At 35.4% G+C, this 14678-nt stretch overlaps 1 protein-coding gene across 1 annotated transcript; it reads right to left on the bottom strand.

Annotated features, from left to right (window-relative positions):
* Positions 1 to 538: 538 nt before the first annotated feature.
* Positions 539 to 12838, bottom strand: LOC137034811 (N-acylethanolamine-hydrolyzing acid amidase-like). The gene is made up of 11 exons (XM_067408002.1): positions 12581 to 12838; positions 12097 to 12261; positions 11884 to 12007; positions 5836 to 5926; positions 5691 to 5767; positions 5410 to 5582; positions 5182 to 5244; positions 4997 to 5063; positions 4667 to 4695; positions 2152 to 2218; positions 539 to 1761 (listed from the first exon to the last, which is right to left on the bottom strand). The coding sequence occupies exons 1-11, from the start codon at positions 12748 to 12750 to the stop codon at positions 1750 to 1752; spliced, it is 1038 nt and encodes a 345-aa protein (XP_067264103.1). The 5' UTR covers positions 12751 to 12838; the 3' UTR covers positions 539 to 1749.
* Between the last annotated feature and the right edge of the window lie 1840 nt (positions 12839 to 14678).

A 14678-nucleotide genomic window follows, 5' to 3' on the forward strand; every position in this document is an offset into this window, starting at 1 on the left:
ACATCTTTTCACAAGTATTTCAGTTGGATTTATATCTAAATATTATGAAATCACAAATATGACAATAAAAGACAATAAAAATTACTTTTTGTCAAAGTTTAGCATTTGTTTTGTACTGAAAAAAATACGTTTTTCAAAAATGTTGATTTTGAGGATGAATTTTGTCCATTTTTTTAAGTGGAGTCTCATCATAATGTAACAATATTGAAAAACTGATTTTTTTTTTTCATTACAAAAATACTAAACTTTGACAAAAAGTAACCTTTATTGTTATAATTGTGATTTCAGAATATTTAGATATGAATCCGACTGAAGAATACTTGTGAAGAGACATCAGTCAAATAGCACATAGCATATAGTGGAGCTCTGCAGCCGTCTACTGGTAAAAATGATCGTTTTTTTACTTTTATAACTGCATTTTCCAAAAGATCTTACACTAAACCATGTCAAATTATCCATGTTATCCCCATTAATGAAATTTAGAAATGTGGGTCTTTTATAAAGTGAATTTTACATAAAAAGCTTTTTTTGTACAAAAACTATTTAAAAATATATATTTTAATTTATTTATATAAATTTAAAAAATATGATAAATCGTCCAAAAACTGCACAAACATGGAGTAAAAACATTAATAAACAGAATAAAATTACATTTGTTTAAAAAAAACAAAACAAGTATCTTGTTACAAAATTGCATTTTGTAGCCTGGGGTCTGTGGAGACCCCGAAGACCCTGAGTGTTCTTCCCAAACGAAGACTGCACAAGGGCTAGAATGATTAATTCTTTCAAAATAGTTGTCATCTAGTGATTTTGTTTTTATTTGTAACGCAACAGGCTATATATTGGAGTTCCCTCTCCCCCCAATATCATGCAGCCCTTTACAGCTATTAAAGGGGACTTATTATGCAAAAATCACTTTTTTTAAGGTTTGAACACAGATGTGTGCCCACAGTGTGTGTGTAAACAACCAGCCTATAATGGTAAAAATCCACCCACTATTTTTTTTAATAATCTCTATAAATCATAAACAGTCTCTCCAAACAAGCTGTTCCCAATTTCCCCCTACTCACACGTAAGAGTTATTTAATCAAGAGCTGTGAGTGATTTTCTGGGTTCCTTTTGTTTTCTGGTTCATAACAGCATATACAGCAGTAGGTAGCCTACTGTATATTACGCTGCAGCTTTCTGTCACTTTAATACACAGATCTAATAAACACTTGCAATTTCTTTCCCTAATGTTTACGCTCACGAACATAACCAACTGTGTTTGTGAACTTTGTTCCTGACACAACCTTATTTGACAGTTTAAGTGCAGTAAAACATGTAAGAGAAATCATTTACAGGACACACAGTCTGACAGCCAGCTTTCCGTGCTTCGGATGTGTGTGCTCAGAAAACCATAAATCAGAAGTTTAAACACATGCAAATAATTAACTTTCAGGATGACGAAGAACTGCAGCTCATTTGCATGTAAAAATGCATGCACGACAACAGCATGTTTTTCCTTACACTCAAGAATGGGCATTTACAACATGCTATAATAAATGATTTGTGGGGTATTTTGAGCTGAAACTTCACAGACACATTCTGGGGACATCTGAGACTTAAATTACATCTTGTAAAAAGTGACATAATAGATCCCCTTTAAAATTAGACTCATTTCCATTATAAAAAAAATCATGAAGAGAAGCAGAATTTGTTGGGTAGTTCAGAATTTAGCTGTGTTGATCAAGAGAACGTCGCGTTCCATCACACACACATCTGTGAACAGAAAGGAAAGGCCATTGACTATAATAAGACTGCTGACTGTTAAGTTTCGAAAGCACAGAAAAGACACAAGACCCAGTTATTCATCCCAATTCTTGTGATGCTCCTTACAAAATCTGACAGACAAAAAGTCAGCTGAGTGTTGCAAAATTCCCTTAATGTCAAAATGACTTCAGAGCAGCTATAGCAGCCTCTTACATTTTGATAGAAATGCTGTTTCATCCAACAAAAACAAAATGTTACCTAATCTGCCTACTATACTTCCTCAAATGACACCACAAAACAGGATGGTGGTAACATAAGTAAAGTAAATCTAAAGTGAATCTTGAGAGATATGTTTTATGTAAATATGTGGAATTGGGTAGTGTTGTGTCTTGTTCTTACATCTCTGACAACTGTTGTGTACTTCTCAGGTGTGGCGGCACTCATGACGGTTGTATAAACTGTGATCCTGGAAGGAAGAACATACTCACATTAAAGGTGCCCTAGAACATTTTTTAAAAAGATGTAATATAAGTCTAAGGTGTCCCCTGAATGTGTCTCTGCAGTTTCAGCTCAAAATACCCCATAGATTTTTTTTAATTCATTTTTTTAACTGCCTATTTTGGGACATCATTAAATATGAGCCGATTTAGGCTGTGGCCCCTTTAAATGCATTTAATATGCAAATATTGGGGGCGTACACCCTGACTGTTACGTAACAGTCGGTGTTATGTTGAGATTCGCCTGTTCTTCGGAGGTCTTTTAAACAAATGAGATTTATAAAAGAAGGAGGAAACAATGGAGTTTGAAACTCACTGTATGTCATTTCCATGTACGCAACTATTGTTATTTAACTATGCCAAGATAAATTCATTTTTTCATTTGAGGGCACCTTTAAAAGACAGCATTTAACCACCCCACAACCCTACACCAATGTTCCAATTGCATCAAAGCTCTTTTATTATAAACAAAAAAAATTCAGTGCACTGCTACCTTTTTTACTAACTATATAGAGATATACACAAAATGTTTGGTTGATTTCAAAACATGTCTATGCAGCTGAGCTTTTAGTCTGCACAGCGTAACAGATGGACAAAGACATTTTCCACATAGAATCCATGTTATACTACACTCTAAAAAATGCTAGATTAAAAGCAACCCAAGTTGGGTAGAAAATGGACAAACCCAGCAATTGGGTTGTTTTAACCCAGCGGTAGGGTTAAATGTTTGCCCAACCTGCTTGGTAGTTTTATTTAACTCAACTATTGTTTAAAAATTACTGTATTGCTTAATTAAAATTAACCCAAAGTATGTTGGAAATGAACATTTATTAATGTTCAATGAATAATTATTAAACAATAAACATTTATTAAATTGCTTATTAATACATTTATCTTAATAAACTATTAAACTATTAAATTTATATTAATAAAATATTAAAGCTTATTAATAAACATTCACCTTTTGTCTATTATTGTTGCCTCTAATTGAATCTGGTTTTTAATTTCCCAACTATTTTGGGTTCATTTTAAGCTAGCCATATAGCAATTTTTAAACAATAGTTGGTTTAAATAAAACTACCCAGCAGGTTGGGCAAACATTTAACCAAACCGCTGGGTTAAAACAAGCCAATCGCTGGGTTTGTCCATTTTCAACCCAACTTGGGTTGTTTTTAACCCAGCATTTTTTAGAGTGTATAAACTTAATGAAATTAATTAAGAATTATGTCTTGCAATCAGTGACAGAAATGTACTTTTCCATTACACTGATTTCAAGAAGCATTTCTACCCTTATAAAGACTTTTTTCCCCCAATCATTAAATCAATAAATTTTATGAGAATAAGATGCTAGGGCTCCAATTAAATGAAAGCAGTATTGATAAAATTATTAAACAGTTATATAAAATCAATATCACAGTGGCAGTCATGCTGATATTCCGGACAAAACAGTACTTTTGTTCATGTGGTATTGATATAAGTTAATTATATATATAAAACTTTTCACCCAAACCCCCATCATTTTCCAACTTGCTATTTTGAGGTGAAAATGGGGATCCAATCTGCAATACCAGTCGCTGTCTGTAAATTTTCATTTTCAGTTTTTGTTATTTATGAAACAAGGACAAACATCTAACAATGTTGAGGTGTTGCAGCGGAATAAAAAAATTTTTTTCTAGCATTCTAGATTCAATGAATTTTCTTCTCTGTATTTCTTCTATGCTCTAGTCTCCTCATTTAGCTTTCTAATAAACCTGCCATTATTGGCTTTGTGACAAATTGCTTTTGTTTCTATATTGTAAGTCACTTTAGATAAAAGCACTGGTAACACTTTAGTATAGGGAACACATTAAAAGTTTTAACTATGACTTTTCCCTCAATAAACTCCTAGTTTATTGCTTATTAATAGTTAGTAAGGTAGTTGTTAAGTTCAGGTATTGCGTAAGATTAAGAATGTAGAATTAGGTCATGCAGAATAAGGCATTAATATGTGATAAATGTAAATGGATATCATCATACGGTTACAAAGAAAGAACCCACTAGTACCACATGACATTATAACAACTTTGACAAACAATGATAAGTTAGTAAAGAAAGATGAGTTTAGAGTCAGTGTTGAGTTTGGGCACCAGACATGAAAGAGGGTGAAAGTTCAACAGATATCAATGCTTGACTGTTCTTACAGCTGAGCAGCTGAAACAATGAGTGTCTGTGAAGCGGTGTGAAAAGGCAGAGGCTTCACAGGAATTGTTTCTGCGATCTCTTCAGGATAATACCGAAATTTTGCATTGTTTAGTTAAATCCTATGAATAACCTCCATGAGGAAGTACAGTATATTTGTACTACCACATTCAAGAACTGAAAGGTCATTATTACATAACCATAAAATATCATGTGATGTGCATAACTGTCCTACTTACCCATTACATACTGGATTCACGGATAAAACCTGTAAAAACGAAAATGATATGGTCACTGAATCAACACATTTTTTCAATAAATTATTTAATGAAAGTGCATACAATCATAAACACAGGTCACATTAAAGAAAAAATCTTCAGATCTTTTTGATATCCAATTGCAGAAATGGATTATGATTGAATGCTTTTACTTTAAAAAAACATTTTAAACTATGAACATGTCCAAGTTAATATACAAGCACATTTTGTGGTACATTATGTACTGCAGAACAGAAATAAATGTCATAACTATGACAATAATTGGCAGCCAAAATGGATTTGTTCATATACCTCATATAGAGAATCCATACTTATATGGTTTTGACCAGTGGCATTTAGTGCTTTCATTGCCACATCTCTAAAAAAAAAAAGAAGAAGACCAACAAATGTGAGAGAAAATCCATAATTTGTTCACTTGAGTAAATAAACCTCATTTATCCTCTCATGTTATTGATAAAAATGTATCGTCTGCTTGCCTTCGATCGTCTCGTTTAGGGGCGGGTAGCCAATGGTCATAATTTGTTTCAACTCTATACCAGCTAAAATAAGCAAGTCAAAATCACAGGTTTAGTAATGTAAACACTTTCAGGAAACACTAGTTTTATATAACAATGTTCAAATGGAAGCCTATTGTTGCATTGTCATCACTTTTGTCTTTCATTATAACATTTTTATTGCAATTAAAAATCATGGTTGGTGCTTACTTTCCATGAAGTGGATCCAGGGGCCAGATGTCAGCTGATCCTCCCCTGTCTCTGGTGATGACCACACCCTCACCAGCATTAACACCACCCAAAATGTAATAAACATCTGTGATGATCGGCACCTTGGCCAGCCTCACTACTGCATCCTGGAAATCCACAGCTGCTTCAAGAGTCTGAAGAGAACCAACAAATACAGATTTATTCAATGCAAAGTCACTAAGTAAATGCAACATAATTTGAAATACTCAATTGTTGAATGTTTTATACATGTGTTCTCTCACCTCTCGAATTAGCCAGCTAACTGGAGAACTTTTCAATAAAACGGCTGAAATCACATTCTCCCACCAATGTCCCTTATCTGTGGAAATACAGACATAATAAAATCTCAATTAAGATCTCAATTAAAAATAAAAAAAATCAACCTACTGCGTTCGTTGCCAGAGACTGTAAATTTGTTGGGGCTCTGTCCTGTCCACAGCCCAACATAACCAGCGAAAGTGGTTCCTCTGTACGCCACCTGTAGAGAAACCATTTTCAGATTTAAGAATATAATATTCACGAGTTCACACTAACAAATAGGGCTGGGCGATATATCGCATGCTTTTGTCACGCGCATTTCGTCAGTAAAGCCGGTTCCCTGATTACCGCTAAATCGCCATCACCTGCTTTCAAATGGAGCGGCATTTAATAGACAGAGCCGTAGTTCACTGATAAGACACGCAATATCGCGTTCATTATCGAAGGTGATTCATCTGCGATATTGAATGCGATATTGCGTGGCTTGATATCAACCTACCTCAACTCAGTAAACATCAAATAAATACTCTTGAATCTCCCTTATCAGAACATGAACTTTTTAATGCTCTCAAACTCATGCCAAACAATAAAGCACCAGGCCCCGACGGATTCCCTGCTGAGTTCTACAAACATTTTTGGTCAATTTTATCACCACTCTTCATCCGTATGATTACCGAATCAAAACAAAAATCAAAACTCCCAGATAGTATGAACTCAGCCACAATTTCACTTCTTCTTAAACCAAATAAAGACCCAACATCACCGTCAAGTTATCGTCCGATTTCCCTAATCAATGTAGACATTAAAATCATTGCCAAAGCACTAGCATATAGAATAGAAAAAGTCACACCATCCATAATCCATCCAGATCAAACCGGTTTCATCAAAGGTAGACTTTCATCCAACAACACACGCAGACTTTTTAACTTAATACATTATTCATCAACTCAAAATACCAAAACCATCATAGTTACTCTCGATGCAGAAAAAGCTTTTGATAGGGTCAATTGGAAATTCCTGTTTTCCACCTTAGAGAGGTTTGGCTTTGGGGAGTCATTCATTAATTGGATCAAAATTCTGTATACATCACCTTCAGCCACTGTCATCACCAATGGACTAACATCACGTATCTTTACACTGCAACGGGGGACTAGACAAGGATGCTCACTCTCCCCTTCATTATTCACCATTTTCATTGAGCCATTAGCAGCAGTCGTCCGTCAAAACAGCAACATTAAAGGAATTCAAACACTAAACATGCAGCACAAAATTAGTCTTTACACTGATGACATATTACTATATTTACAAGACCCCACATCATCATTACAAGAAACGATTAAACTCATTGATTCATTCTCAAATATCTCTGAATACTCTATCAACTGGAGTAAATCAGCCATACTTTCATTACATTCCAATAGCTTGGATGTGACATCCCAGACACCACCTATTCCTTTGTGCACCAACTATATCACATACTTAGGCATTAAGGTTTCCCCCAGGCTGTCAGAGCTGTTTGGACTCAACTTTACTCCATTACTTAAAACAATAAATGATGACCTGCATCGCTGGATGAATTTACCACTATCCATTATGGGCAGAATATCAGTAATTAAAATGGCTATACTCCCTAAATTAAACTATTTATTTACAATGACCCCAGCAATACCCACCCTCACCTGGTTTAAATCACTAGATTCAATTGTCACTAAATTCTATTGGAAAAATAAGACCCCAAGAATTAAATTATCTACACTACAAAAAACAAAAACACAAGGAGGACTGGAAGTACCACACTTCTACCACTACTTTTTGGCTAACCAGCTCCAAAACATATACAAATGGATTCACCCAAACCTATCAGAAAGCACATGGCTAGATATTGAACAGTCAATTTGTAAAGACATTAACATTTCAGAATTACCTTTCTATAATCAGACAATCAAAAAGCATCACTGTTTTAAAACACCAACAATAGCCGCAGCTCTGACAGCCTGGTGGAAATTTCATCAAATCACAAACACCCCTATTGCACCATCTAAATACACCCCGATCTGGAATAACCCAGATTTTATTGTTGACAAGAAGCCACTCAACTTATGCACATGGGTAAATAAGGGCATCACACAACTTCAACATATCCTCCTTAATAATAAATTGGCACCATTTTCCCACTTGGTCCAGAAATACGGCATTGGGAGTAATTGTTTTTTGGAATATTTACAAATCAAATCATCTATTCAATCAAAAATTGACACTCAGACAATTAATCTAGACCTTCCCCCTCCAATCTCAGAGCTAATTAATATAACCTCTCCAAAAAACTACTTTCCAAAATATATAAAATAATATCCAAATCAGTCAATTCAATAAGCCTACCCAATGCTAAATGGGAATCTGACTTATCCATTACTCCTAATGCCGCTTTCTGGACACAAATCTGTAAAAATATCTACTTCATGACAAAAAACGCCAACTTACAACTTATACAGTATAAAGTACTTCATAGATTTCACCTAACTGGACGGAAATGATTTAAAATGGGTTTCGCTTCAGAAACATGCTCACATTGCACACAAAACACTCCAGACACCTATTTACACGCTATTTGGGATTGCACTTTAGTTAAAAAATTCTGGGAAAACGTTACTGACTCACTATCCAATCTTATGGGATGTCACATCCCGCTGTCTCCCTCCCTCTGTATATTAGGTGACATATCCATAATCAATTTAAACATTACAAACAGTCAATTACTCCTGGTGGCTCTAACTATCGCCAAGAAAACTATCCTCATGAACTGGAAATCAAGGAACACCATACACATTACAACTTGGAAAAATTTACTAATAGAGTACATCTCCATGGAAAACTTGTCTACCTCCACTCACAATAATACACCAGAATTACACCCCTCTTGGTCATCTCTCTTTAACTTCCAACAGTCATGAATCCACTGACCTTCTTTGTCTGAAGCCATCCTCAATGATACACCATTAATATTCACACATGACTGGGGGGTGGGGGTCAGGAAGAGATAGCAACACCAATTAATATTAAATATTAATAAAATACTTAAAAGATTACATTTAAATCTCTCTCTCTCTCTCTCTCTCTCTCGCTGCTTCTGGATCCTGGTCGGCTGTGGCATACTAGCCCCTGCCAAGTGCGGTTCTGATTAGTTGTGGGTTAGTGTGGTGTGGGGCCAGGGGCCTTGGGCTTTCGCCCTCCAGCTTGTACTTTCACCTGGGTTTTCTTGTCTCCGGCTGGCTCAGCACTTGTCTCGCTGTTTTAATGCTTCACATGTTAGATGAGGTGCACACACACATTCATTTGGAATATAAAACAAGTTTAAAGCGCAGAGGAAAAAGAGGGAAGGGAAAAAAAAAAAAAAAAAAAAAAAGCACACAGAGGGTAAGTGTGGCGTGTGCGTGGCGGCCTGGGCTTTGCACTGGTTCCATGCTGCACGACATACTTTTTTAATGCATTATACACTAGTTGACAAACATATCATGAGTATAACAATGAAAGCTGCCATATTTATAAAAAAACATAGGGAAAAAGAGAAGGAAAAGGGAAAAAAAAAAACAAAACAAAAAAAACAAAGGCAGGGTAAGCGTGGCATGTGTGGGGCGGCTAGGGTTGAGTATGGAGTTTGGGACCCTGGCCCTCGCAGCACCTCACCTTGATAGCCTATTGCAACATGACGCTGGCGGGGGTCTATTCTATCCCATGGCCATGAGGGGTGTCAGAGGCAGCTTTATAAAACCTTATTATTAATAGTTGTATCAATATTTCCATTATTATTATTATTATTATTATTGCTATAATTACTACTATTATCATTACTATCAATGGCTGTATCAATATTATTATTATTATTATTATTATTGCTATTACTACTGCTACTATTATCTTATTTTTCCTCTTCCTGATCCTTTAACCTCCCCCCTCATTCCGGATGAAATGAGTATATTCGTTAATATGTTTATCATTACTACTACTGCTAATACTATTATTACTATTTGTCATTTCTTATTAATTGGATTTATCATTATTTTTGTTATTACTGTTGCTATTATTATTATTATCATTATTATTATTATTATTATTATTAATATTGCTATTACTATTGCTTTTGTCATCTTTCTCATCCCTCATTTATCAGCTTTTTTTTTTTTTTTTTTTTTTTTTTTGTGATACTATTACCCTCTTCATCATTATTATTGTCACTAAAATTCTTATTATTTATTATTATTATTGTTATTACTACTACTATTAACTTTATTGGTCCTCTTCCTGATCCTTTAACCTCCCCCCTCATTCCGGATGAAGTGAGTATATTTGTTAATAAGTTTATCATTACTACTACTGCTAAATACTATTATTACTATTTGTCATTTCTTATTAATTGGATTTATCATTATTATTATTGTTATTATTATTATTATTATTATTATTATTATTATTATTAATATTGCTATTACTGTTACTTTTGTCATCTTTCTCATCCCTCATTTATCAGTTTTTTTTTCTTTTTTTTTTTTTCTTTCTCCTCTTGTGTGATACTATTACCCTCTTCATCATTATTATTGTCATATATATTCATATATATTTCCACTACCACACCCAGTTATACTTACATTCACACACACAAACACACCCAAATTGTACTGTTATGTATGTTTTGTTGGTCTTTGTATTTGTTTTCTGCATTTAATTTGTTTTCTGTAATTATTGTAATTGTCTGTTTTGCATAATAAAAGGAAAAAAAAAAAAAAAAAAAAAATTAAAGCAGGTGATGACGATTTAGCGGTAATCAGGGAACCGGCTTTACTGACGAAATGCGCGTGACAAAAGCATGCGATATATCGCCCAGCCCTACTAACAAATGATTAGATCGAGTAAAAGAGTATGTGTATTTGGCGTGCAGTCTGAGGGAAGGGCTCCGAGGTCGAAATCTGGCCCAAACCCAGAGTACTCCCCCTATATCCCTGGCTGAAATGGGAGCCAGCCAGTAGTGGTGGAGGGATGCAGAAAACTGTCAAGGAACATTGGTGAGTACGTATACATAGGCCTTCTGTCGTGCTGATTGGATAGATCCTTTGAACGTGTTCTTCCTGAACTTTGTCAATAAAACATCATTAAAGGTGCACTAGAGGTTCACTAGAGGCCTATTCAAAACAAAGCCGTAGCTTGATGATGCCAAGTTTGAGCGTGGAATCTTGGGACATGTGGTCTTTACCTCAATGTACGGTGTGAAAGAATCGGGTTAGGACTCTGGAAGAAATCATGTTCATGGATGCGATCATTAATGTTACTGTAGTATGAAGCAGAGCAGGAGCGAGTGTTGTGGAGCTGAACGAGGAGCTGGAGCGATTGTGCAACACACGCCACACGAGCAGCGGGACTTTTATTATGATGCAGTCGCCGGCGCCGCTTCTGCTTTTCCGGTCATGAGTATGAGGAAACACAGCTCTGTTTATCATATTAGATACATTCGAGAGTGTTGAAAATGATGTTATAACGTTACTCTGTGCGTTCGCTCGGCGGCTGCTGTGAGACTCTGTTACACACTGCAGTAAGATAGATCGATTATCATATTAAATGCTGGATGGCTTGTGTTGATAAATGGCATGCAATTAATTTTAAAACGTATTGTATGATGGAGAAAATTCTGTATTACTGTTACTAAAAATGAAGCTGCATCTGATTATGCTATGTTAGCTACTTCACAAAACTTTTTCTCTGAGGCATGGTAAAGCATGGTACTCGAAAAAACAATCAAGAAAATTAGATTTAAACAATAAGACTAAACGTGTTGAGCTAATATATAACAATAATTCGTTTTCTGTCTATAAATATATCAAAACAGTTATTCCCTTGCCTATTAAAATGTGTATTAAAGCGTCTTTGATGTTTCCGTGGTTTCTGCAAAATAAAACCGGAAACCAAGGGTAACGCGGGTATGACACAACTGACTCCTCACACGTCCTTGGTTCAAATTGCAATTTTCTCATAATTTACAAATAGTTGGAAACATTTGGGATATTGTAAGTACTCAAGTGAACAAAATATATAACACTGGCCTAGTGGTTTTTGGATATTTTACTGCAAAAATCTTACATATTGCACCTTTAATATATAAAAATATACAAATAATAATCACAACATTACCTTTCCATTTTTCATGAAAAGTACATCTAGAGTTAGATTTCTGAGCACATCGTGAGGATAGTCCAGGTTTCTGCCATGGAATAGATTGCCCTTTGTATCCTGAGTTACAATACTGGTGCAAAACCTGAAAAAAAATCAAAGCAACCAGCAATGTTCAAAAGAAGTGTTTTACTAAAAAAGTGCAGAAACAGTCAACAGCCATACAGTACTTACGCAGATACTTCATAGGCAAAGTTCAGGAGCACGATATCTGAAATGTCAGTCCCATAGAAAGAAGCCATGCCCTGTATTTCTCCAGCATACGGCTGTGGGATGTATTTCTCCAAAGCCTCCACTATGGGTTTAACTGCAACATGAACCCATTTGGGAACAGTCGAGCTGCAGAACAGGGTGTTTAAAAGACATTAATGTGCTGCTGTGGATCTGAGATGATGACTAAATTTTACCCTGAATATCTACAAAGTAAACGACAAGTAGTGAATATAAAAACGAGAGGGGGAATGTCAGCCTCAGCAGCGGCTTTACTACGTGATTTGTTTTGCAAACTTAAACATTTGGTTGTCTGTGACAGCTGACAACTTGTCAGCTAGTTGTGATCTAATGGCTAACATAATATCTGGCCAGAATTGCAAGAATAACATCGTAAGCAACTTTTCCTCGTAGAGCGCGTGCGGTTATCAGACTATTGAATACTTACTCGATCACTTCAGATGCAGCTCTTCTCAAGAAATTAATGTCATAGAGGTTCTTCAGAGGAGCCCATCGCTGAAAGGCAGGCACGTCCAGACTGATGTTTACCACCGGGGGAGAGAAATCAGCTGTCGATACGCTGAAAAATGTCACTCCGAGAAATAGACAGATCTTCATGGTGAATGCTGAACACTAACTGTCCTTGTGAGGGTGACATTTGAATAAGCGAAACCAAAGACTGATTCACGCTGCCCAACTTCTGTTTTTCAAAACAAGGAACTGGAGTGATTGTTATTACAGTAACACATTAACCACAAGGGGGTGTTGTCCACTGTGTGAAATCAAATACTCAAAGCTTTGGTGTGGAAAAGGATTCTGCTCGAGAAGCTTCGCTTTTCCGGTTAATGTGTCTAAATGCTGGAGCCTAAAAATAAAAGCTGATTTTGCGAGTATGTCTTGAGAACTGCATTACAGCTTGTGTTGGTGTATTTTTGACTGTCACACACACGTCGCATTTGTTCATATAGAATATTTTTTTCCTTTTGAGGAAACGCAGAATGTATTACGCACAGACAGATGATGTGCAGATGTTTTTTTTGCACTTTCTGGCACTACTACTGTAATAACTCAGACTTTATGCAAGTTTTTCTTGCATGGTGAATCATGTCTAAAAAAAAAATATAGGCCTATGTATTCAAAATATTGAAGAAAATGTTATAGTTAACTTTTTACGACGCTTTAGTATCAAGTAGCGTTCTTATAGAATAAATAAGTAATCTTACAAAAACTGTTTTTATTTATTTTATTTATTTATTTACACTTCAAATTATATGACGCCATTCGTCTTCTAATTTGTGCAAGAGTGTCCGTCCACTTTGTTTAGCGGCATTTGTTCCAGAAGTATTTTTCCATTCATTTCCCCATAGTTTTAAAGAGTTGTAACCCAGCTAACACACGACGTAACAGTTACGTAATGTATTCGTACTTTTTGGTAATTTCATGACTTACTAACTGACAACGTAACTACGACGTCGCATGCCAGTAATTTCAATACCTTCAGATTACCATCTCACAACGTCGTCAGTACGACCCCCTAACGTTATAAGATTACCAAGGACGTTCCAGATACGTACTCTATTCGTAATATGTTGGTAATTCCATGACTTACTAGTAACGTAACTACAACGTTGTATGCCCGTAATATTATTACCATCAAATTACCATATCACAACGTTGTCAGTACGATCTCCTAACGTTATAAGAAAACCAAGGGCGTTCCAGATACGTACTCTATTCGTAATGTAATGGTCATTCCATGACTTACTGGCAACGTTACAGCAACGTCATGTGCTGGTAATTTCATTACCATCATTTACGCGTTCTTTATATGTTATTATTACCAGAATTTGCCATTTAAAATGTGTAATTAAACGTCAGACACAAGACTGAAATGTCCCCTAAGAAAAAAAAAATTGCTTTTTGACAAGAGAGTAAAGTTAATTTTTCTGAGAGAAGAATTTATTTTTCCGAGGTGATAAAGAATAAATGGCTTTTATAAAAATGTATAAAGTTAACTTTGAAAAGATGCAAAACCTTTTTTTATTGTTATGTTTATGTTAGTGCTGGTGGCCGTTAGAGTTGCCATGGCAACCGGGAAAACATTCAAGCTGCTGGAGAGGACGCTGTCAACGTTTCTCCGTGTTTCTCGTCAGTTTTATAGCAATAAAGTTCAACAACTGCGTCAGATTGGTTAAGTAACATTACCCACAGTCTACCTTAAGTACTTTATGTTAATATTTTTACCTCTGTGATTGATCGTCTGAAATATATGTTGGCAAAATGGTACGATATGTTTTTAATGATACTGAGTGCAAAACGTCTTGAATGCTTTTATTTTATGTTTCGCTGTAGGCGATATGTTTTTATTTATAGTTTGGGTATAGTTTCATTATTTTTATTTGGATTTTTGTTCATGTTCTGCATGTTTTTCAAAATAAATGAATTGAATTCATTTTGAGCTCTGCATTCATTGTTAACAGCTGTTGGAATAGCCTTTACATAAGTTTGGGCAAATGAGGACATAAATTAGGTTAAACTACTGCATG

The sequence above is a fragment of the Chanodichthys erythropterus genome, chromosome 13 (assembly GCF_024489055.1).
Source record: "Chanodichthys erythropterus isolate Z2021 chromosome 13, ASM2448905v1, whole genome shotgun sequence".
Taxonomy (NCBI): domain Eukaryota; kingdom Metazoa; phylum Chordata; class Actinopteri; order Cypriniformes; family Xenocyprididae; genus Chanodichthys; species Chanodichthys erythropterus.

Bases quoted from the DNA above. Each gene is read 5' to 3' on its own strand.
- LOC137034811 (XM_067408002.1), bottom strand. From the start codon at position 12,750: ATGAAGATCTGTCTATTTCTCGGAGTGACATTTTTCAGCGTATCGACA. The intron at 5,927-11,883 runs GTAATGTTGTGA...GTTTCTCTACAG, and splicing joins TTTTCATGAAAAATGGAAAG to GTGGCGTACAGAGGAACCAC. The intron at 5,245-5,409 runs GTAAGCACCAAC...TGCTTATTTTAG, and splicing joins CTGGATCCACTTCATGGAAA to CTGGTATAGAGTTGAAACAA.